General features: G+C 49.1%; 1 protein-coding gene across 2 annotated transcripts in view; it reads left to right on the top strand.

The window, feature by feature from the left end:
* The window catches only part of EML3 (EMAP like 3), a 42,848-nt gene that overhangs the window by 4,560 nt on the left and 15,598 nt on the right, over positions 1-22,690 (top strand). For both annotated transcript variants that reach the window (XM_060269730.1, XM_035097842.2), the window contains exons 2-9: positions 11,731-11,913; positions 12,716-12,815; positions 14,395-15,006; positions 17,475-17,582; positions 19,083-19,111; positions 19,288-19,317; positions 20,361-20,484; positions 21,744-21,893. In XM_060269730.1, the coding sequence (XP_060125713.1) occupies positions 11,731-11,913; positions 12,716-12,815; positions 14,395-15,006; positions 17,475-17,582; positions 19,083-19,111; positions 19,288-19,317; positions 20,361-20,484; positions 21,744-21,893 (1,336 nt within the window). The remainder of the gene's footprint in view (positions 1-11,730; positions 11,914-12,715; positions 12,816-14,394; positions 15,007-17,474; positions 17,583-19,082; positions 19,112-19,287; positions 19,318-20,360; positions 20,485-21,743; positions 21,894-22,690) is intronic.

Below are 22,690 nucleotides of genomic sequence, written 5' to 3'. Positions count from 1 at the left end.
GGGAAGCCATCAAATGTATGGTGTGGATCTGATCGAGTCAAACCATTGGTCCACCAACACTGTATTGTCTACACTGACTGGCAGTGGTTGTCCAGGGTTTCAGATGGGGGTTCTCCCTATATCTTGTTTGGGAATACCAGGGACGGAACCTGGGACCTTCTGCATGCCAAGCATAGGCTCTATCACTGAGCTAAGCCCCTTCTCCTGTGGGCTTTTTCTCAACAGAAATATAGACAATGCTCTCTTTGTGGAAATTGGTTTGTTTTGCCTCATTCTGCTCTCGAGTTAAAGTCGTCTTATTTGAAGTGGAAATAAGAGTTTGGTGGGTCTTATCCTTCTCACCTACGACAGACGGACACACTTATTAATTTACTCATATTCTCTCTCTCTCTCTCTCTCTCTCTCTCTCTCTCTCACACACACACACACACACACACACACACACACACACACACACACACTGTTCCCCAACTGGGTACTGAAGTAAATTGTGGGTGTCTTTTCCCCCTTCCTCTCTCCATATGTAGCCTGGCAACCGGAAGTGACTGAGCCAGACATGAGTAGCTGGGAAAACCTCAGTCAGGCCTAACCCAGGCTTGTGAAGTCTACATTTGCAAAAAATATAAGAATTTCAAAATGAGTTTTTTTAAAAAAATATTTTGTATCTGCAGTGCTTAGGAAAAACGAACACCCAGTTATGTCACCTGGCACATGAAATATTGTGGTTTAACACATATCAAAACTTACGTTTGCCACATAAGAATTTCAAATTTGTGGATGGGCGGGACATGAATTTATTAATAAAATTAGGACACTTTTTTGCATCTGTGGTGCTGGGAGTGCGGGGGGCGGGGCGGCACCCAGTTATGTTGCTTGACACGTAAAGTGTTGTGGTTTAACATCTATGGAAACTACGTTTGCCACAAAAGAATTTCAAATGGGGAAACTCCCCCCCTTTTAATCAGTGGTGCTTTTTAAAAAGGGCACACTTGGTTATGTCACTTGGCCTGTGAAGCATTGGTGTTTAATGCATGACGGATACTAATTTTATTTATGTATTTACACATTTACGTATTTATTTCTTAGATTTATATACCACCCTTCATCACATGATCTCAGGGCAGTTCACAAGATAAAATACTTTCCAGTCTAAGATGCTGTGCCATTTCAGAGACTGGAAGTATATATAGTTGACAACCTCAATTTCAAAATGACTTCTCCACCCCCTCTGAAGCCAAGGAGAGGCCTAGGAAGCGCCTGTCCCCGAAGGTTTAATTCCTGAGATGAGCACCTTGCCCAAAAATGTCACCCAACGTGTTTGGCGGGGAGGGTGGAGGGCGTGTGTGAGTGTGGGGGCGATTTTTCTAGTGGAAACTGAAAGGCCCAAGAGGGAGCAGGAGGATGCTCTGGCATTTCCATGCACACAGCACACCAGGGCCTGGGCAAGGCTATAAGACTCCTGAAATCCTGTATTGCTTTATTGGTTTTTGGGTGTGGAGCAGGGAAGGTGTGGCGTAGAATTCCTCAGAGTCAGGCCCTCTCAGAAGGTGAGACCAGGAAGCAGAAATTTGAACTAAAAACCTTCTGCCTTATTCTGTAGACTGGGGTGGTAGATCATCAGGCCCAGGGGCTGAATGTGGCCCTTGAGGACTCTCTATCTGGCCCTTGGAACTCTCCCAGACTGCACATCCTCTCCTTAGGCTGCATCCTCCACTGGCCTTGCTTCATACCCCAAATGGATATTTTGTGGTTGGAATGTGCCCTTGAATTCTGATAATGCTTGCCTGAATGGAGGATAAAGTGGGTGTGTATGTGCAGAAACAAGTCTATGGTACAAAGGTAAAATTAACATTTATTGCTCCGCCTACTTTTGCTTCCGGCTCTGGCCCTCGGAAGGCTGCCTAGAAGGGAATGTGGCCCTTGGGTTGAAAAACTTCCCTACTCCTGCTGTAGATGCCACAGGGCACCATTCGGGAAAATACATGGCTGAATGAGGATTTGAATTCGGGATGCAAAACTTCCCATTCTAACACTGACCATTGGTCTAATCTGAAATTTCAGTGGGCAGGCAAGGCCCTCCTGCCCTATCCCTTCCCCTTTTAAGTTGACTGTACTGGGGGCGAGGGAGATGTGAATTGAAAAGGTCACTGAAAAAATGCCTTTTTGTTCAAGGGTTCTTGGGCCCTTGAGTGTGCGGAGGAGGCAAATCTGGACAAAGCTGAGCCTGTTTGGACTATTTTTTAATCTTTAAAGCCCATCTGATTTCTGTGTTCCTCAGCACAGAGACGAAATAAGTCTCCATTATTATTTTTTTGTACCAGCTTCTCAGATCCAGGCTTCTTTTGAGTCCTCTCCACATCCTCTTTTTGTTGGACAAAGGCCTTTACCGCCCACTTCTCAGTCTTTTTTTGGGGGGGGGTAGTTGAGAGAGAGGAAGGAGGGGATGTGGTTTCATCAAGGGGGGTGGTATATCCAACAAGAAAATAACCCTAGCAAGTCTTGCTCGTTGGCTCAGGCTGGAAAACACTTTGGTCTGCTTCGTCACATGCAGCAAGATTGCCAGCTCCCTCTGTTTTCTTTGTATAACTTCCAGCTGGTGTGTTTGGTACCTTGAAGAAGAAGGGGAGGGGGAAATATGAATACTGCACTATTTTATATTTGCATCCACTTCCATACATTGCGAGCTATTTATGAGCCATTGATAGTCTCTTGCTCCATAATGGCAAGATCTGGGACACAGTGAGATCCTCTATGTGCAATTTCCTTCGTACTCTTGCTGTCCTTTTCCTATAGCCTGGATCATCCCTGTGAAGTCCCCATCCATTGATGCCTTTGTCCCCCCCCCCTCTTCTATAGCCCACCTTTTCCTCTAAGTTCGATGCGGCATACGTGGTTTTCTCCCTTCTTATTTTATCCGCACAACAACCTAGGTTAGGTTGAGAGGCAAACGACAGATTTGAACCCTGGTCTCTCCCAAATCCTGCTCTGACATTCTAACCACAGCACCACACTGGCTTAGGTTTATGCTTTTGTTGAGTTGGGATGTGTCATTGAGCTGCAACAAAGCCTCTTACTTTCCTGGATGGAGAGAGGGGAGCATGTGTATTAAAATCTCTTCTGCACAGCTGGAACAAACCATGGTTGAGGTCATCTCTATTGCTCCACCCACTTTTGCCTCTAGCACCATCCACCACAGGCATGCAGCCCCTGGAAGGTTGTTAATGGGGAAAATGTGGCCCTTGGGCTGAAAAAAAAGGTTGAGAGAATAAAAGAAACTTAAGATTTATTAGTCCTGGCAAACAAAGCCATTCTGAATAAAAGCTTATATTTTGCCATTATGGAGTTGTGAGGTGTACGAAACGAAAGTCCAACACTAGCACTGAAGAAGCAGGAGGGAACTAAAGCCTGAGAGAAAAGCAATCTGCTCAATAAGGAATCGGCAAGGGAAGAACGCATTGCCTTTCTGCCACCACAGTTACAAGTGTCATTGCTTTACTCCCAACAATAAGAACATACCAAAGCCAGGGCATGTTGTTTGCTGAGGCAAAGTCTCAGCCCAGACAGGAAATATTTCCTAGCCCTTTTCCGCCAAGGAGGCCTTGGTTGGCCAGATATGCATTGAAGAAGGAGGAGGAGGAGGAGGTTGTAACATCACTAAAAATGGAAGATGACAGAGGACACAAATTTGCATAAAAAATTCAAATGTATAGCTGCAAATTGAGAAATACCGTGTTTCTCATATTATAAGACATGTCTTATATTTATTTTTTCCTCAAAAAAACACACTATGGCTTATTTTCAAGGGATGTCTTATTTTTTTCCTCCTCCTGCTGCTGCGGCCGGCATTGCTGCTGCGCCTATCACTATGTCTTATTTTCGGGGTATGGCTTATATTCCTTGAATGCTTAAAAATCCTGCTATGGCTTATTTTATGGGTATGTCTTAAAATATGAGAAACAGGGTAATTACTGATATTTAAATAAAAACACATATCATTTGCCTGCCTGCTCAGTCTACTGAAGAGCTGTATAGCATAACTGTGGGTTGGCAATTTCAAGGCCACTCCTAACCAGGGCCGGCTCTACATAGACCCCCGGTGGCGCAGTGCACCACGGCGGGGGGCTGGTAAGCTGGGCGCCGGCCTGGCAAGGAGGGCGCCGCGCGGCAAAGCCGCGTGGAAACCAATTGCGCCCTGCGAGGGCGGGGCGGGCGGCGGAGCGATCTCCGCCCTTCAGCACCAGGGCACGCGATCTGCTCAAGACGGCCCTGCTCCTAACCTCCCTTCTTGTGGTTCCTTACCTTTAAACCAGACTTGGACTGGACAGCCCTCAAATAGAAGTCACTTTAGAGAACTGTCCTCTGTAAAGATGTGCTTTTTAGTTTTTCGGGGGAGGCTTTTCGGTTCAGAGAAAAGGCGCGTAATTGGGGGGACAAGATAAAGGTGTATCAAATTGATAGATGGCCTGGAGAAAGTGGCCATGCCTCTCTACTTCACGCAGGTAGACAAAATAAAGTACATCTTCACGCAACACATAGCTAAACTGTGGAATTTGTTCCTGCGAGATGACTACCAACTTGGAGGGGAAGGAGGTTATCAATGGCTATGTTCTAACATACTCTTAAGGAGCCAATATAGCTCTGGATATCAGTTGCTGGGAACCGCAAGTGCCGAGAGTTACTCTCACACTCGGGTCCGGCTTGTAAGCTTCCCAGTTGGCCACTGTGAGAACAGGATGCTCAACCAGGTGGGCTTTTGGCCTGCTCCAGCCACCCTCTTATAGGTTATGGGGAAAGGGTAGTAAAGGGTTAAGCCATCTTGACACCCTCGGTCCTCTGCGTCTCCCACACATCCTTAGAGCACCCAGGGGGGCAGGGGGCATGTGTTGTGCAGCTGACGGCGGCGTCAGGAATGTCTAAGGCGGGAGTCGTTTCCTCCCAACTGCCACTGTCCTCCGCTGCCAGCACAAACAAGGCTGGCTGGGCATGAGGCAAGAACTGGGCTTGCTGCCTGCACAATGCGGGCCAGAGGACCTAGCTTGAACCAAGCAGGCCTCTCCTCTCCTCTGTCGCCCTCCCTCCATGAACTGTGGCACCCCAGGACCGGACCGGCCTTGTGCGGGAAACCTTAACCACCCCCCCCTGCTGTGTTTATTATAGACACTTATGACCATTGTGGCTTCTGGCAAAACATGTGTGTGTTTAAATGCAGCAAATAAGGGCCAGTTCTTCTTGGTGTAGGAGCACACGGACTCTGGCGCTACACAAAAGTCATCACTCGGAGGAACGCTGCAATCTCCAGCGCTGAAACAGAAAAGCTGCTCCTAGGGGTTTTTTCATGGGGAGGGCATGTTGCTATTACAGTATTGTGCTCTATGTAGGACAGGGGAATCTGGGGCCTGAAAGTGGCCCTTCAGACCTCTCCACGTGGCCCTCTGAACTCTCCCCGGCCAGGTTCCCTCTCCACAGCCCTCACCAGCTCTGCTTCACAACCTTATTGAGGTTTTTTTTTTTTTGCCTGGCTGGAATGTATTCTTGAACTCTGATAATGCCTCAGGCTTCTCTAGATGGAGGATTGAGGGTGTGTTTGTGTGTGTGTGGAAACTGGCCTACTGTACAAAGGGAAATTTTACATTCACTATTCCACCCACTTTTGCCTCAGACCTCGCCCGCCACTGCCATTTGGTTGCCCAGGAGGGAATGTGGCTCTCAGGGTCAAAAAGCTTCCATATTCCTGATGTAGGGCTGCCAATGTACCTGGTGTTTGTCTTTTATAGTAATGTAAACAGCTCTCTGCCCTGAGGATGTTGCAGTCTGAAATCGGATGAACTGTGAAATATACTCGGAGTCAAGAGTGAATTTCATGCTCTTTATTCAGCTCATAGTCATCAAGGAGGAGAAGAGAAGACGAATGGCTCTTTTCCCAAAACCATCTGCTTATATACATTATTTACACAATGGGCCTTGCGTGATTGGCTACTTCAGGGCTACACCTGTGGGCCAATTATATTGTGGATTGACTTTTGCCTGCAGCCTGATTGGCTGCTCCTACAGGCCAATCAGGTAGCAGATTCACTTCTGCCAGCCGCCTGATTGGCTGCTCCAGCAGGCCAATCAGGTTGCGGATTCACTTCCACCTGGAGTTGGATTGGGTAGCTCCCGCTGATTCTGAATCCTATTGTTCTAGGATTCAGCTCAGTACATAACACCCCTCCCCTCTAAGTTCCAGTCCTGCCCGGGAAGTTGCATTCGTAGTCCCCAAGGTCTGCTGGCCGCCTCCGTGTGCGTTGTGGCCTGGGGTGTTCCTTGGTCAGGGGTTCTGGTTCTGGCTCGTGTTCCGAGGCTGCTGGCTGTGCCGGGGCTGTCTGGTCTGGCGCCACTGAACCACTAGGTTGTAGCTCTGGTTCCGATGTCCTTCCAGCCTCGGGGCGCCACTCTGTGCCTACTGCTTCTGCTTCCTCTGCCCACCCCTCTCGCTCTACAGGCCTCACTGCCCTGCTGTCCCCTTGGGACCCCTCTGTCCCGCTCTCCTCCCGGGTTCCTCCTGGGAATCGTCGCCGTATCTGGTCGCAGTGGCGGCGCCAACATTGCCCCCCTTCCGTTAGTACCTCGTACGACACGGGACCGGTCACCTTGGTGACTGTGGCGGGTACCCATGCTGGGCCTGCCCCAAAATTCTTTGCATACACTGGGTCCTGGGCCACAAATGTCCGGGGGTTCCTGCCTTTCCCCACCACTACCTCATCCTGAGCTCTGTCGGGGTGAAGTCGGTCCAGTCTAGTTGCAAGGCGCCGGCCCATTAGTAATTCCGCTGGGCTCCGGCCCGTCGTTGTGCTTGGGGTGCTGTGCTGTGCTAGAAGAAATGCAGCAAGGCGGTATTCCCAGTCCCCTTGTGTCATGCGGCGGAGGCTGTCCTTGGTGGTCCGCACCATGCGCTCCGCTTGGCCATTGGTGGCAGGGTGGAATGGTGCTGAGCGGATGTGGCGGATGGCGTTCTGCGCTGTGAAGGTCTGGAACTCCTCTGACGTGAATGCGGTTCCATTGTCCGAGACGAGGGTGTCAGGGAGCCCGTGGGTCGCAAACAGCTTACGTAGTACCCGGATGGCTGCCGCCGTAGAAGTGGATGGTACCAGTGCGACCTCCAGCCATTTGGTGTAGGAATCCACCACTATGAAGAATGTTTTTCCCTGGAAGGGGCCAGCGAAGTCCACGTGCAAGCGTGACCATGGATGTCGGGCGGACTCCCAGGGCTGGACTGGGGCCCTAGGGGGATCCGGGCGGGATTCTTGGCAGGTCTGGCAGTGTTGGACCCAGGCCTCTATCTCTCTGTCAATCCCCGGCCACCACACATAACTCCTGGCAAGGGCCTTCATCCTCACTACCCCTGGGTGTGTCTCGTGTAGGGCTGTGAGGACCCTTTTGCGGAGGGGCTGGGGAACAACAACCCTGCTTCCCCATAACAGGCACCCCTTGTGGGCCGACAGTTCATGTTTGCGGTTTGTGTAGCCAGCGAATTCTGGCCCGGGGCTGCTGCTGGGCCATCCTCGCCACACCCAGTCCAGGACCCGGGAGATGACCCTATCTTTTGTGGAATGGTGCGCAACTTCTTGTGCCTGAATGGGTCGGTCGGGAAGCAGCTCCAGGGTCATAACCTCTTGCGCAGGCGCTGGGTCGGGGCCTGTTTCTGGTAGTGGTAGCCTGCTGAGGGCGTCTGCGTGGCCCATCGCCTTCCCAGGGCGGTGGATTAGTGCATACTGGTAGCCGGCAAGGAAAATTGACCACCTGAGGACACGTGGAGACAACACTTGGGGGGTCTGCTTCTCAGGGGCAAACAGGCCAAGCAACGGCTTGTGGTCAGTCACTATGGTAAAGGGCCGCCCGTACAAGAAATCATGGAATTTTTTTACGCCCTTCACGATTGCCAGACCCTCCTTGTCAATCTGTGAGTAGTTTCGTTCGGCTGCAGCAAGCGTCTGGGAGAAGTATGCCACCGGCACCTCTCTTCCATCCGGGAGTTGGTGTCCCAGGACAGCGCCGATGCCATAGGGAGAGGCGTCGCATGCCAGCACCACTGGCAGCCTCTCGTCGAAGTGTGCTAAGACCGAGTTCGAGACGAGCAAGTCCTTGACTGCCTGGAATGCGGCCCTTTGTCGCTGGCCCCACACCCAAGGGGCCCTTTTATCTAGGAGTCTGTGTAGGGGCTCCGCTACCGCTGCCTTATGGGGAAGGAAGGCATGGTAAAAGGTCAATAGTCCCAAGAATGACTGAAGTTCGGGCTTGCTCTTGGGCGCTGGGGCCTCACAAATGGCCCGTACCTTGTCCCCGTTTGGATGGACCCCTTCTGCGTCCACCTTAAATCCCAGAAAGTCCACCTGCGGCACTCCCAGTAAACACTTTTCCCGCTTCACCTTGAGGCCCGCCGTCTGGAAACGGTGCAGGACGGAGCGGAGGCGGTCCTCAAATTCCTCTGGTGTGGGCCCGGCGATCAGTACATCATCGAAGAAGGGGGTGACACCAGGAATCCCTTTAAGGAGAGAGTCCATTAGATTCTGGAATATGCCTGGTGCCACGCTAACGCCAAATTGCAGCCGCTTTACTCTGAATGCCCCTCTGTGCGTCACAATCGTCTGAGCCTCTGCTGTGGCTTCGTCCACAGGCAACTGTTGATACGCTTGGGCCAAGTCCAGTTTGCCAAAGATTTTTGACCCAGCCAGGGTGGCGAGGACATGGCTGACCACTGGCACTGGGTATGCATGGGCCGTGAGAGCCTTGTTTATGGTGCATTTGTAGTCTGCACAGATGCGGACCGAACCGTTAGGCTTGACGGGTGTGACAATTGGAGTTTCCCAGGGGGCGTTGGGCACCGGCTCCAGCACTCCTTGCTCCACGAGCCGGTCCAATTCCTCGTCTATGCGGGGTTTCAGGGCAAACGGGACCCGGCGGGCCTTGTGCCTGATGGGTCGTACAGCAGGGTCTAGCTGTAGGGCAATGGGGGGTCCTGTATATCGTCCCAATGCCCCATCGAAAACCCCTGGAAACTCTTTGCATATGGCGTCCACGTCCACTTGTAAGCTAGTGCGGTTCACCCCGGTAACGGCTAGCCCCAGAGGTCCAAACCATGCCAGTCCCAGTAAGCTAACGTAGGGGCCCTTAACTACCAGCAAGTCCAATTGTTGCTTTCGCCCTCGATATTGCACCCTGAAGGTCCCCACCCCCATAGTAGGGACCTTACGTTTCTGGAAGTCCCGGAGGGTGAATGGGGCCGGCCTTAGTTTGGGACCCCCATTAGGGCACAGTTCCCTTAATGTTCGGGCCGAGATTATGGATAGAGTTGAACCCGTGTCCAGCTCCATGCGGCATGGGGCTCCCTCTATCTGTACCTCTATATAAATTTTCTCTGTGCTGGGATGGGGCAACTGGAATACCTGGTAGTCCGTGATCTCCGTCGAGTTGCCTTGGTGCATGGTGCCGTGTGACCTGGGGCTCCTGGGTCGGTCATCTGATGCTTGTCGACGGGTGAGTCGAGCCTGACACACCCGGGCGATGTGTCCCAATTTTCTGCACTGCCTGCACTCTGCGTTACGGAAACGACAGGTCCTCCTCTCGTGGTTCTCCCCGCAGCTTGCACAGTTCCCTCCTTCTCGTCGAGGCTGCTGTGGTGTGTGTGCTGCTTGAGTGCGCCGCTGTACTCGGTGTACTTCCTCCCTGTCAGATTCGGATTCGTCGGTGAGGTCTTCGTGGTAGACCCTCGGTTGGGATGGCGGGGCCGGTCGTGCCTCTTGCGTTGACCTCTTGGCGGCTTCGGTTGCCAGGGCTTCCTCCAGAGCAATCTGGAACGTGAGGTCTTTTTTGGCGTAGAGGCGTCGTTGCAACATCTCGTCCCTCAGGCCACCGACGAGGCGGTCACGAAGCATGTTCTCCAATTCTGAGAAGTTGCATAACCGGGCGGCTTGGCGGAGGGAGGTCACAAACCCAGTTATGGTTTCCCCCGGGGCTTGCCGTTTTGCGTAGAAGGCATTTCGGCAAGCTACCACCGAGGGCTGTGGTGAGAAGTGCTCCTTCAGCCGTTCCATTATTGTTTTGTAAGAGACGGTAGCGACATCTCTAGGTGCAAGGAGAGCCCGGGCGATTTCAAACGTCTCCTCTCCACAGACGCTGAAGAATGTCGCCCTCTTCATGGCGTCGTTGGTGACTTCTTTCGCTTGCAGGAGGAAGTTGAAACGGGCGGCGTACCCTTCCCAGTCTCCTGATGCTGGTTTGAATGGCGAGAAGCTGCTGTCGGTTGCCATTCTGGGTTCCTTGGGTCCTGGAGCTGAAGCCTGGATGCACGGTGCGATGCAGCGGTGCAGCAGGTGGCGGTGCTGCGGTGCAGTGCGTGGTGGCGGTCAGCTCAGCAGGATCCCACCTTCGTCGCCAGTGAAATATACTCGGAGTCAAGAGTGAATTTCATGCTCTTTATTCAGCTCATAGTCATCAAGGAGGAGAAGAGAAGACGAATGGCTCTTTTCCCAAAACCATCTGCTTATATACATTATTTACACAATGGGCCTTGCGTGATTGGCTACTTCAGGGCTACACCTGTGGGCCAATTATATTGTGGATTGACTTTTGCCTGCAGCCTGATTGGCTGCTCCTACAGGCCAATCAGGTAGCAGATTCATTTCTGCCAGCCGCCTGATTGGCTGCTCCAGCAGGCCAATCAGGTTGCGGATTCACTTCCACCTGGAGTTGGATTGGGTAGCTCCCACTGATTCTGAATCCTATTGTTCTAGGATTCAGCTCAGTACATAACAAACTGGTTTGGCTGTGGGTTCAAGACAGACTTGTTTTTTAAAACAAAATTAAAAAATTCCTTCCAGCAGCACCTTAGAGACCAACTAAGTTTGTCATAGGTATGAGCTTTCGTGCATGGTCTCTAAGGTGCTGCTGGAAGGAATTTTTTTATTTTGTTTCGACTACATCAGACCAACACGGCTACCTACTTGTGTTTTTTTTTAAGCCTTTATTTGGCGCAATGCAGAATTAACTTTAAGAAATACAAAATAAATCCATGCAACATTCATCTAAAAGTGGCTAGCCCCCACATGGGGACCCTTCAGGCACAGAGGCAGTATGCCCCTACAGAACAGATGCTGAGGACAAGCAGTGGGTAAAGTGTCAACCTTCCTTCTTTGCTCGTAAGCTTTCCAAATGCATCTGTCTAGTTGTTGTTTTGGAAATGGCATGCTTTTCCAAGTAGATGGAGCTTGATCTAGTTTCTAGCAAGGCAATGCTTATGATACCTTAGGAACACAGGTATACTCTGGCTCAGGCTGTTGGTCCATCTTGTTCAGTACTGCCAACACTGACTGGTAGTGGGTCTCCGGGGTTTCGGGCAGGGGACATTCCCAGCCTGACTTACAGATGCCAGAATTTGAACCCGGCACCTTCCGCATGCAAAGCAGATGCTTTCCCACTGAGCTACAGCTCTTCCCCAATACATTATTAGATAGATCCCCAATTATAGATGAGGTCAATGTGGCCTAACCCTGTTACGGGTGTGGGGAATCTTTGGCCCGCTGGATGTTGATGAACTACAGCTCCCATCAGCCCCAGCAAGCATGGCCAATGCCCTGGGATGATGGGAGTTGTAGTTCAGCAACACCCAGAGGGCCAAAGGTTCCCCTTAACCTGCCCTCCTGCATTTTAAAAGCACGGGTTCTCAAATCTAATTGCAGCTCCCTCCTTTGGCAGGTGAGAACCTCCTGGGTAGCAACACCATCCTGCGCCACCCGGCCTGGCTCACTGACCTCGATTCCCGACTGCGGAGCCAAGAGGAGGAGCTGACGCTGGTGAAGTCGGCATTGGCAGACGCATTGCGGAGGCTCAGCTTCTATGACCAGCAGATCCCTCTGCTCAGGCAACAACTGCTTGAAGGTGAGGGTGTCAAGAGTTCCAGTAGATGGGCAGCTATCTATTTGTTTGTTTGTTTTATAAAAATGTATACAACGCTTGATTGTTTTTTTTAAAAAAGGAAAGACCCTCTAAGCAGATGGTAGCTTTTAATCGGAAGAAAGGTGCATACAGGTGAAACTCGGAAAATTAGAATATCATTGAAAAGTGCATTTATTTCAGTAACGCAACTTAAAAGGTGAAACCAATATACAGTATGAGATAGTTGCATGACATGCAAAGCAAGATATGTCAAGCCTTTATTTGTTGTAAATCTAATTATTTGTTGTTAGGCGGGTCAATTATAAATGGAATTAATGAAATGTAATAGTGATGTTAATTTTTGTTTATTTTTGTATTATTGTAACTATTTATTTTATTACTGTGGAATTTCCAAAAGAAAGCATTTGTAAAAATTGAAAGAAAAATAAAAAATAATAAGTTGCATTACTGAAATAAATGCACTTTTTGATGATATTCTAATTTTCCGAGTTTCACCTGTATATACAGGTGAGGGGAGGTGAACCTTCCTAACTGTACCTCCCTGTTAGGCACACAAAATAATTCCCTTCACCTCAGGTCAGACACCAGAAGTGAGCCATGGAGAGTGACAAGTGCCCAGGATAATGGAGAAAAATGCCTGGGGGTGAGCAGGGGGATAAAGTGGAGGTGGAAATCCCTGTTTCATGTGAAAATCAGCCCCCATCCTCACATGGCAGGTTGCTTACAGCCATCAGATTGCTTCATGGGAATGGTTGCTTTAATTCAAATTCCTTTTTCACTGCAGCAAATTCCGGTCTGTCAGATGCCAAAGATCCTGCACTCCTTCCACAAGACAACGGTGCCTTCTGGAGCCTGCCTGCTGCTTTCTCCAATGATTCTTTCAGGTACAGTACTTGCCAAGGGATCTTTGAGAGGCCCCAGCAAAGACTGTGCTCTGCAGCTCACTCCCAAACCATGGAGGCTGGTCTGCTAGGGAGAATGGAGCCCTGGCCCACCAACCTGCCAGCCCTCAGCCAGCTCCCACCTGCCTGCCATCTTATAGATAACCAGTCTAGGAAGGTGGCCCTGCCTGTTTCCTCCTCCTCAGTCTCAGTGTTACTCATTGTATAACTCGGCAGGAAGGAGGATTAGTTGGCTCCACCTGCCATTGGCTCTAGCTCTGCGTACTGCACCTGAGAGTGTTGAAATAAAAGGAGAGGAAGTGCTGTATAATGGTTAACTAAGTGTGGTGGAGTGAGTGAATGAATGAATGTTTATTATTATGACTAATAGTAAAACCAGAATTTCAGCATTATTTTTTCATTAAAATTAAAACGGACAAAGTGGAATTTAACGATCAATATAGCAATCAAATAGATTTAAAATATGTATCCAAGGAAATATAAACTCAATGATTAAAAAAAAAAAGCCAGAAGAATTTGACTGTGAGCTGTGTCAATTTATGATTGTTTGTGGAACTGTGTGGTGGAGTAGCTAACTCCTCACCCACAATAATACCGGTACAACCACCAGACTTAACATAGACACTGGTACCAGCGCCTGCAATAAACCCAGATGCCAACTTTGCTGCCACATACACCTGGACAACACCATTACTGGCCCCATCAACATCAAACATACCATCTCAGGACTATTTAATTGTTCATCTTCTAACATTGTGTATGTCAATATATAAGGGTCTGATGACTTCTATATATAAGGGTCTGGTGACTTCTGTTTCAGTGTATCTAAAGAAGTGTGCATGCACACAAAAGCTCATACCAGTGACAAACTTAGTTGATCTCTAAGGTGCTACTGGAAGGATTTTTATTATTAAATAACAATAACAACTACTACTACTTCTGTTTGAGGGAAATTCTATTGTTTTCTCAGCATCTCAAATTGCGGAATTTAGTCACAGGGAATATAACACCACCACCCCACCACCCCAAAAAAACCAGAAGTGTTTTCTTGCACTTACTGCTCACTTTATTGATTTGTTATTACATTCATATCCCAACTTTCCTCCAAGGAACTCTCTTCCCCCCTCCCATTTTATTCTCACAAAAATTCCTTGAGGTTGGTTAGGCTCATAGCTGCCAAGTTTTCCCTTTTCTCACGAGGAAGCCTATTCAGCATAAGGGAATTTCCCTTAAAAAAGGGGAGAACTTGGCAGCTATGGTTAGGCTGAGAGGCAGGGACTGGTTCAAGGACACCCAGTGAAAGCTTCATGGCCAAGTCGGCATATCGGGGTTTGAATCCTGGTCTCCCAGGTCCTAGCCCAGCACCCTGGCCTAACCACTACACCGCCAGTGGCTCTGTTACTGCACAGTAATTGCATAATAACTCCATCATCTGGGAGGAAAGCTTGGCTTTCTGAAACACATCTGACATGTTGACTTTTTAAAGGGGTGTGTAGGGTATTTACAATGATGATTGAAACAAGCTGGCATCCCACAATTCACATTGTGTTTTGGTTTGCAGGTCCACTATTGCGCAGCAACCTGGAGGCTACAGGGAGTCAGTGCCTTCAGCTGAAAGGGCCCAGGGCTCACCAAGGGTCAGCGTTGGGACGCAAACAGAGGAGTCCTCCATGCTGGAGGCAAAGCAGAGCCAGTACCTAAGCAACAGGCATCTTAAGCAGACAGAGAGCTCGGTGGTCCAAGGACAGACAGACCAAGCCCCTTCCACCCTTGGACTGACAGGCTTCACAGAGGGCTTAGCCAGTGGAGGCCCTCTGGAGCCCGTTAAGAACTCCTTCGGGTTGCAGGCCGAGGGAGGAGGAGACCCAAGATTTGCTTTGGAGTTGCAAAATGTTCAGGGAAAGCAAAAGGTTCAGGAGGAACCCCAGGTTCGAGGCACTGGTTGCCACCTTCCTAGGACTTGCCCTCACGAAACTCAAGATGTCGGGGAGCCTGCCCCTGAAGACAGAGACAAAGTCTCCGGCGTGGGGCAGTCCCAACCCCCAGCTCAGTCGCTGGGTCACCTGCCAGCATCCCCTGAGCCTCCGTTGGAAGTGGGGAGCAGCAACAGCAGCAGCACCCCTGCCTCACCGGTCCCAGCTGTGCAGAGTTTGATGTCCAGCAAGAAGGAGCTGTGAGTTTGAAGGCTGAGGGAACTGGGCTGGATTCTTCTGGGAGAGAAACAGAAAGAGGGGCGAGTGTTTCAGAAGGTTTTCATTGCTCTGGATTTAGTCTTGTGGGTGTTTAAAAATAAAAAAAATCAGCAAAACTCCAGAGATCCAAGAGAAAAAAGGTTGTTTAAGACATGGAGCCTATCTGCCAGAGACCATAGCTTCCTATATGCATATGCCTGGGTTTAAGGCTGGGCGGAGATTGGTAGATTGGAGCAGAGAGCCAGGATTCCCAGGTTTTCTGTCTGATTCTGGGTGCAGGGCAAAACCCACCCATGGCTTGATATTATGTGAAGAGGCTGTGTGCTCCCTTTTCCCCTTGCATGATCTGATTCATTTAGTTGCCTCCTTTTGTATATGTTTGTATATGTTTTTATTCAATTAACAAATCCTGAAGAGTCTCTGCCAGTTTGTAGGCAGAGCAAAATGGACCAATGGTCTGACTTGATATGAGGTGGATTCCTATGTTCCAGATACCAGGGGTGACGGCAGTGCTATGTCTTTCTCCCTGAACTTCCTAGCTTGCTGTCCTCAGGTATGGCAGAGGATGTTGTCCCATTGCTGGTGTTGAAGATCCAGCTGCCTGTTTAGTTGGATTCAGTACATTGAACATATGTGAACATATGTTCCACCCCTGGCATGACCCACTTAGGGTCAGGATGTGATCGTCTGGCGGCTTCCTGCACACCTGTTGAAAACTGATTAACCTACTGGATGGATTTAGGACATTGGTTGGGAACATTTGTGGCCCAGTGGGACAGATCTTTACCTCTCCCCACCCCACAGGACAACTTTAGCAGGTGGGCGGGACCACCCACATGTCAACCATCTGACATCCTAAGTGACAGCAGGTGACAGACAGGTGGGTTGTCCCACCCACCTGCCAAAGTTGACCCACAGGGTTGGGGGGAAATGGCGACCATTCAGGATTGAACTTCCCATGCACCAGCTGATAACGTGGTTCTCTCCTGCTCTCCAGCCACATCTCTACCTGCTCCACGCCTGACAGCAGCTGGACGTGGTTGGGGGGAAAGCTTCCTCATAGGGGGAAAGCTTCCTCATGGGTATCATGAAGGAAACAACATGGGAGTCAGTTATTTATTTATTGCTCCACATTTCCTGTCAGAGGAGAGGAGAGTCGTTTGTAAGATTTTCTGCCTCAGATGGAAAAATCACGTGACCAACCATGGGTCTGGTGTATTTTGACACCTCAGGCAGCGAAATGTCTCAGGTCGGCCCTGTCTCTGGGTCACTTATTGTCCTGTGATTCACCCTTTCTCTCCCCCTCTACCTTTTTGAGCTTCTTTCCCTGCTTGCTCAGAGGAGCCCGCCCCTTTCTCTCTTGGCTGAATTGAAGGTTTGGTAAAAACCAAGCTCTATTTGCAGCTGTGGGCAGAGCGTTGCCCCCGCACCACAAGGCCAAAGGCAGCTTCTTCTTCTTTTTCTGGCTGTGAAGAGCTCTTCCTCATAAGAAAGAGCCTGTCTTCTGCTGCCACCACCACTTCTCTTTAGAAGAAGGGGGTGTCTAGAGATGCTCCTTCTCCGTGGCCTAAGCACCCTGGGGAGAAGCAAATCAGCCAATATCAGTGGGTGCAAAATAGACTCGCAACAAAGAGAAACAACTTCCGCTCTTGCAGGCAAAGGACAACAGGGGAGTTTTTGACTGCAGGATGCATCTCTGTTACTTATTTATTTTATTTAACGCAATTTCTATTCCACTGGATTGTAAGCAAACCTCTAAGTGGTCTACAAAAACAATGATTGAGTTGCATCCATAAGAATGTAAGAAGAGCCTGCCTGCTGGATCAGGCCAGAGGCCCATCTAGTCCAGCATCTTATTTGCACAGTGGCCAACCAGATGCCAAAGGGAAGCCCACAGACAGGACATGAGCACAAGGACAACGCTACAAACTTGTGATTCCCAGCAGATGGTGTTCAAAGCTCTACTAGCTCTGACAGTGGAGGCAGAACGACTGCACTCTAAGTAGACCCACTGAAATGAATGGACCTGACTTAGGTTTTGTCTATATCAATGGGCCTACCTGGAGCAGAGGCGCTTCCAGCTGACCTTTTTTATTGAGCATTCTTTCCTATTTGTTTGCAGGGAGATTAGACGACATTGGCGATTCGATGAACATTCCACTCTGATTTATTTGTGGGGAGCGCCAATCATGTTGCACGAAGGGATGTTTCATCCCACCCTTTCCAGTGCATTTTCCTGTGACTTTCCTTATTGCAAAAAGTCTGATCTTTCAGGGAAGTGAATTTGTTGTGCAAGAGCTCCAAGTCATTTCTATTTGCACATCCTGAATTTGCCTATATGTTCTTGAATCCCACCTGAAAGTACCAACAGTCTAGCTCTGTAGGACTAATGTTGGATACGACACTATAGTGCGGCACCTTACCTATTCCCCCTTTCTTTCTTTTCCAGACTGCGGAGAAACAGCTCCTCTGACAAACCCTCCAAAACCAAGCAGCGCCTCTCCAAGAAGGCAGCGTCCTCAGCCAACCTCTTCAACCACTCCAGCAGCTTTGAGAAGTGAGGCGCCCACATGCACATACCATGTATCACACTGATTCTTCTGTTGTAGGGACATGAGTGGCATTTGGTTGTATTTGCTCTGAGGGTGAGGGAGCATGCGCTCTGTGCATGTTCAAAAGCACAATGCCATCCCAAGGTTGCAATCTGGATTGTTTAGTTATTTGGAGATGCCCAGGGGCAGTCTGCAAAAAAAAAAAGAAAAGAAAAAGAAAAAATACACTACTAAAATATAACCTCAATATCTTAAAGGAGCGGGAGGGAAATACATTTTAAAATATTTGCCTGGTGCCAGAAATATAATCATGCTGCAGGTGGGCTTTTCTGGAGAGGGAATTCCACAACCACAGCACCCACACCAAAAGTACTCTGTCTTCCACTTCGGAATTTTTTTTGAGGGGGGGGGGAATTCGAATCAGTCCACATTTAAAGGCAAACCCATCTGATTTGCATTTTTCAAAACAAGGTATGATCCAAAACACCGTTATCTTTTGAAATTTGAATTTCTCCAGATTTTGCAATGTAGTTCTCCAGCCTGGTAATTTGTATAGAAATGCAGGATGTGTACATAGAAATGCATATATTAGTGAAAATAAAGTACAAAAAACCATTGTTTTATGGCAGGTATAGGCAAACTCAGCCCTCCAGTTGTTTTTGGCCTACAACTCCCATGATCCCTAGTTAACAGGACCAGTGGTCAGGGATGATTGGAATTGAAGTCCCAAAACATCTGGAGGGCCGAGTTTGCCTATGCCTGTATTACGGGGAATAGGTATTGGGAGATCTTTGCACTAAAATGCTGATGAGTTTGCAGGAAGATTTTAAAAAATGCAAATAGATGTGGAATTGTGGAAAAACAAATTTAAGATGGGGAAAAATGAGATGCTGAGAGAAATGGAAATGGACAGATTTGCACATTCCTGCTCTCTGTCTCTCTTGCTGGTTGCTGTCCACCTTACCTAGCTGCAGAGGCACCTGGAGGAGTATTATTGAAGATGACCTCTGGTGACTCTCGCTGCTCCCTATAAGCCAGGGATAGCCAACACGGTGCCCTCTGGGTGTTTTGGTTTCCAACTCACATCAGCCTGCATGGTCATTGATCGGGGATAATTGGGAGATGTAGTCCAAAATATCCAGAAAGCAGCATGTTGGCTAATCTGTTATCTACATCACACAAATACACATAAACATAGACACACACCATATATTGCCATGTGGGATTTGGTTATGTTTGCTCTGTGGGGAGTAATAGGGTATTGTGTGCATGCTCAGAGGTAGTGTTCTTCCCAGTGCTATTTTTCTAGAAAAAGGGGTGCTAGAACTCACCATGAACACTTCCCTTGTTCTCTTAGAATGGCAATGGCGCCTACCTGAGAGGTGCTGGAACTCAGTTCCGGCTGAAAAAAGCCCTGGTTATTCCACAGTTCATTTCCTTCTAAGTTACCTACCACACACATATACCCTGACCGGCCCCTTTAATGTTCTGTTTTCTCTTTGCAGCCGAACAAAGGATCCCTCCCTAAGTCCAGGTGAGCTCTCGAAGTCAAGGATGGTGAAGGGGACAATAAAGCTATTGGGTGGGTTGGAGTTGTAGTCCCAAACCTCTGGAGGGCACCAGGTTGCTGAAGGCTGCTCCAGGCAAAGATGCAGGTTCCTTCTTCTTTCCTACAAATGCCTAATCCTTCCTCCCTCTCCCTCTGCGTAGGGCCACTGAGCGCTCGACGGATGCATCAAGGTGAGGCTTCGGAAACGATTGCATTGGAGAGTTTGGGAAAAGAAAGCAGGCAGGAGTTTTTCTCCCTCCTTCTTAGCACCATAACTTGGGGACATCCTATGAAGCTGAAGGTTGGAAGGTTCAGAACAGACAAAACGAAGTCCTTCTTCACACAGCGCATATGGGAGTTTGTTCTGAAGTAGAGATGTTCACCAGATTGGATGACTTTAAAATACAATTAGGCAAAATCCAGAGGATAGGGCTATGAAGGCTATCTCTGTAGGAGGGGGTATGCTTCTAAGAACATATGAATAGCCCTGCATTCTGTTCTCATAGTGGCTACCAAGATAACTGTGGGAAACCCTCCAGCAGGACCCAAACACAAGAGGACTCTCCCTTCCTGTAGCTTCAAGCAACTGGTACCCAGAAGCATTACTACTATCATGGCTAGTGGTCACTAATGGCCTTTTCCTCCAACAATTTATGAATAGTGGTTTCTGGAAACTGCAGGAGGGGAGAGTGTTGCTGTGCTCAGGTCCTGCTTGCAGGCTTCCCATAGGGATATATAGCTGGCTACTGTGAGAATGGGATGTTAGACTGGACGGGTCACTGGCCTGATGCAGCAGGTTCTTCGTAATGGAAGACAGAACATCTGGTGGTGCTGGTGGTGGAGTTAGGCCACATCCACACCATACATTTAATGCACTCGTGACAGCACTTTAAACAGTAACAGCTTCCTCCAAAGAATCCTGGGAGCTGCAGTTTTCTTAGGGGTACCGAGATAGGTCTGGATAGAGAGGCCTGGGGGTGTGGATTGCATTTGACCCCCTAGGCCTGAGGTTCTCCATCCTTAAGATAGGAGCTTAGGCAAAGTTTTATCACTTGATTCTCCTGGTTGCATCAGGAGTCCTGAAAAGTGGGTGATGCTTGGTCGTTTGAGGGGCAGGACCTCCATACCAGAAGACATGCTGATTGACTTCTTGGGCCAAGGTGGGTTTGGCATTTGTTGTGCTCCAGCTGCTGATGCCCACCTGTTCCCTCCTTCTGTTTTTCTGTCCCTTTAGAAGGACGTTCCACAAAGATGTTCCTGCGTGGCCGCCCCATCACCATGTACATCCCTTCCGACTTCCTCAACTACGAGGAGCTGCGCATGGAGCTGCCAACCGAGAAGCTGAAGCTGGACTGGGTGTATCCTTTGAGGAAGGAGGAGACCTCATTCCTTCATCCGCCACCCGCCTGCTCCAGCCTTTCCTAAAGCACAGTAGCCACCACAGAATAACACTGTTTCCCCAACGAAACCCATTCAAGGAGGGGTAGCCAACCTGGTGCCCTTTGGGTGTTGTTGGACTCCATTTCCCATGAGCCTCAGCCAGCATCACCAATGATCAATGATGGGAGTTGTAGTTCACGATATCTGGAGGGCACCGGGCTGGCAAATGAGAAAATGAGAGACTGAGAAGAATAGACTGAGAGGAATAGAAATGGACAGATAACACTCATTCCCTTTTTCCCCCCTCACCCCCTTCTCTCTGTGTTATCTGTCTTACCCCACATGGGAGTGGCACCTGGAGAAGTGACTCTGAGGAGCACTGACTGTGCCCTATAAACCAAAGGTAGCCAACATGGCACCCTCCAGGTTTTTTGGACTCCATTTCCCATCAGCCCCAGCCAGCATGGCCAACGGTCAAGGATGATGGGAGTCATAGTCCACATTGTGTGCAGGACAGGAGGCTGGCTATCTCTGAATTAAAGCATGCAGATCTAGGGCATAGGAGGAGGATTATTATTTAAATTTACACTTAGATTCTACCTTCTCTGTTTTTTGTTTCTAGTTGACTAGGTTGAGGGAAAGAACTGCAGATCAGTGGTAGAAATCTGCTTTGCATGGAGAAGGTCCCAGGTTCGATCCTCAGCATCTCCAGGTAGAGCTGGAGGGAAAAACCTCCTGCCTGAAACCTTGGAAATCTGCTGCCAGTCAATGTAGACAACACTGAGCTATATAGACCAATAGTTTGATGGGATTAGGCAGCTTCCTATGTTTGTTTGTTTGTTTGTATTATTATTATTATTATTATTATTATTATTATTATTATTATTATTATTATCCCAGCCTTCCTCCAAGAAGCTCAGGGTGGCACACACAGATTTGACACTTTCATCCACACAACAACCCTGTAAGGTAGGTTGGGTTGAGAGTTAAGCAAACCAGTCCAAAGTCACCAATTGAGCTTTGCAACATGAGCAGGGACTAGCACCCAGTTCTTCCTGGTTTAAGTCCCACCATTTTGGACCCTGAAATAGTGGCCTCCCTCACAGGGGTGTTTTCACGAAAGATGTCAGAGTCATCGCTTGAGTCCCCAGTGACACAGAGAGCAGGCAGTTGTGGCTCCCTTGTCCTCCCCGTTTTGCATTTGTGTCGGTTATTTGCTCCTTGACGCCCGTCCCAGATATGGGTACCGGGGCCGCGACTGCCGCTCCAACCTCTACGTGTTGACATCAGGAGAGCTGGTCTACTTCATTGCCTGTGTGGTTGTGCTGTATCACGTGCAACATCGCACACAACGCCACTACCTGCGGCACACTGACTGCGTGCGCTGGTGAGTTGCGGGAGCCATTTCCCAGACCTGAGACCTACTCCAGTACTCCGGTGTATATTACCTATATGTACTCCCACAACACAGGGACAGGCACAGGAAACATATAGACAAATGGTTGTGCTCACTCTCCCATGATGCAAGAAATAGGCACTCCACTACAGGCACCTAGTCTCACCAGTGGCGGCTGGCATCCAATGGGACTGGCCAAAGCAAATGACAGGCAGAGGCAGAGCCAATGACAGGCAGAGCCAACCATCATCCTCCCTGGATCACTGAGACAGGAGGAGGAAGAAGAAGCCAACAGGCATGGCCCCCCCCCACTGGCCTGGTTGTAAGTAAGTAAGAAGGCAGGCAGGTGTGTGGGGCTTGGTGGCTGAGAGTAGGTGGGGCAGCACCCTGTTCACCATAATCATCCAGCAGAGGCAGATTTAGGGGAGTGTGACTGGTTTGCCTGCACTGGGTGCTGAACCAAGAGGGTGGTGCAGGGGGCACTGCAAAGATGAATTAGAACAAAAAGCAGGGGGGGGGAGAGAGATGCTGAATTTTGGCGTTGCACAGGGTGCAACTGAAATTTGAAAGCCCAAAGTCCACCGCTGCGTCCAGGATCCACTAAATCTCACTTACATGAAATGGAAGAAACTTAGTGAAAATTGTGAGTTCCTGTGCTTTGGTCCATGGGGGGTGGGGGTAGAGAATCTGATTGAGCAAAGCAGTTTTCACCTTCTCTGGAGCGAAGAGATTAGGTGACTTTGAGCTTGGGAGCAGATGATGGATTGGGCCTTTCCTCTTGTGAGTCT

Source organism: Zootoca vivipara, chromosome 17 (genome assembly GCF_963506605.1).
Source record: "Zootoca vivipara chromosome 17, rZooViv1.1, whole genome shotgun sequence".
In the NCBI taxonomy this organism is placed as follows: Eukaryota; Metazoa; Chordata; class Lepidosauria; order Squamata; family Lacertidae; genus Zootoca; species Zootoca vivipara.
Note: the sequence above shows the minus strand (reverse complement) of the source record. Positions and strands in the feature narration are given on the sequence as shown.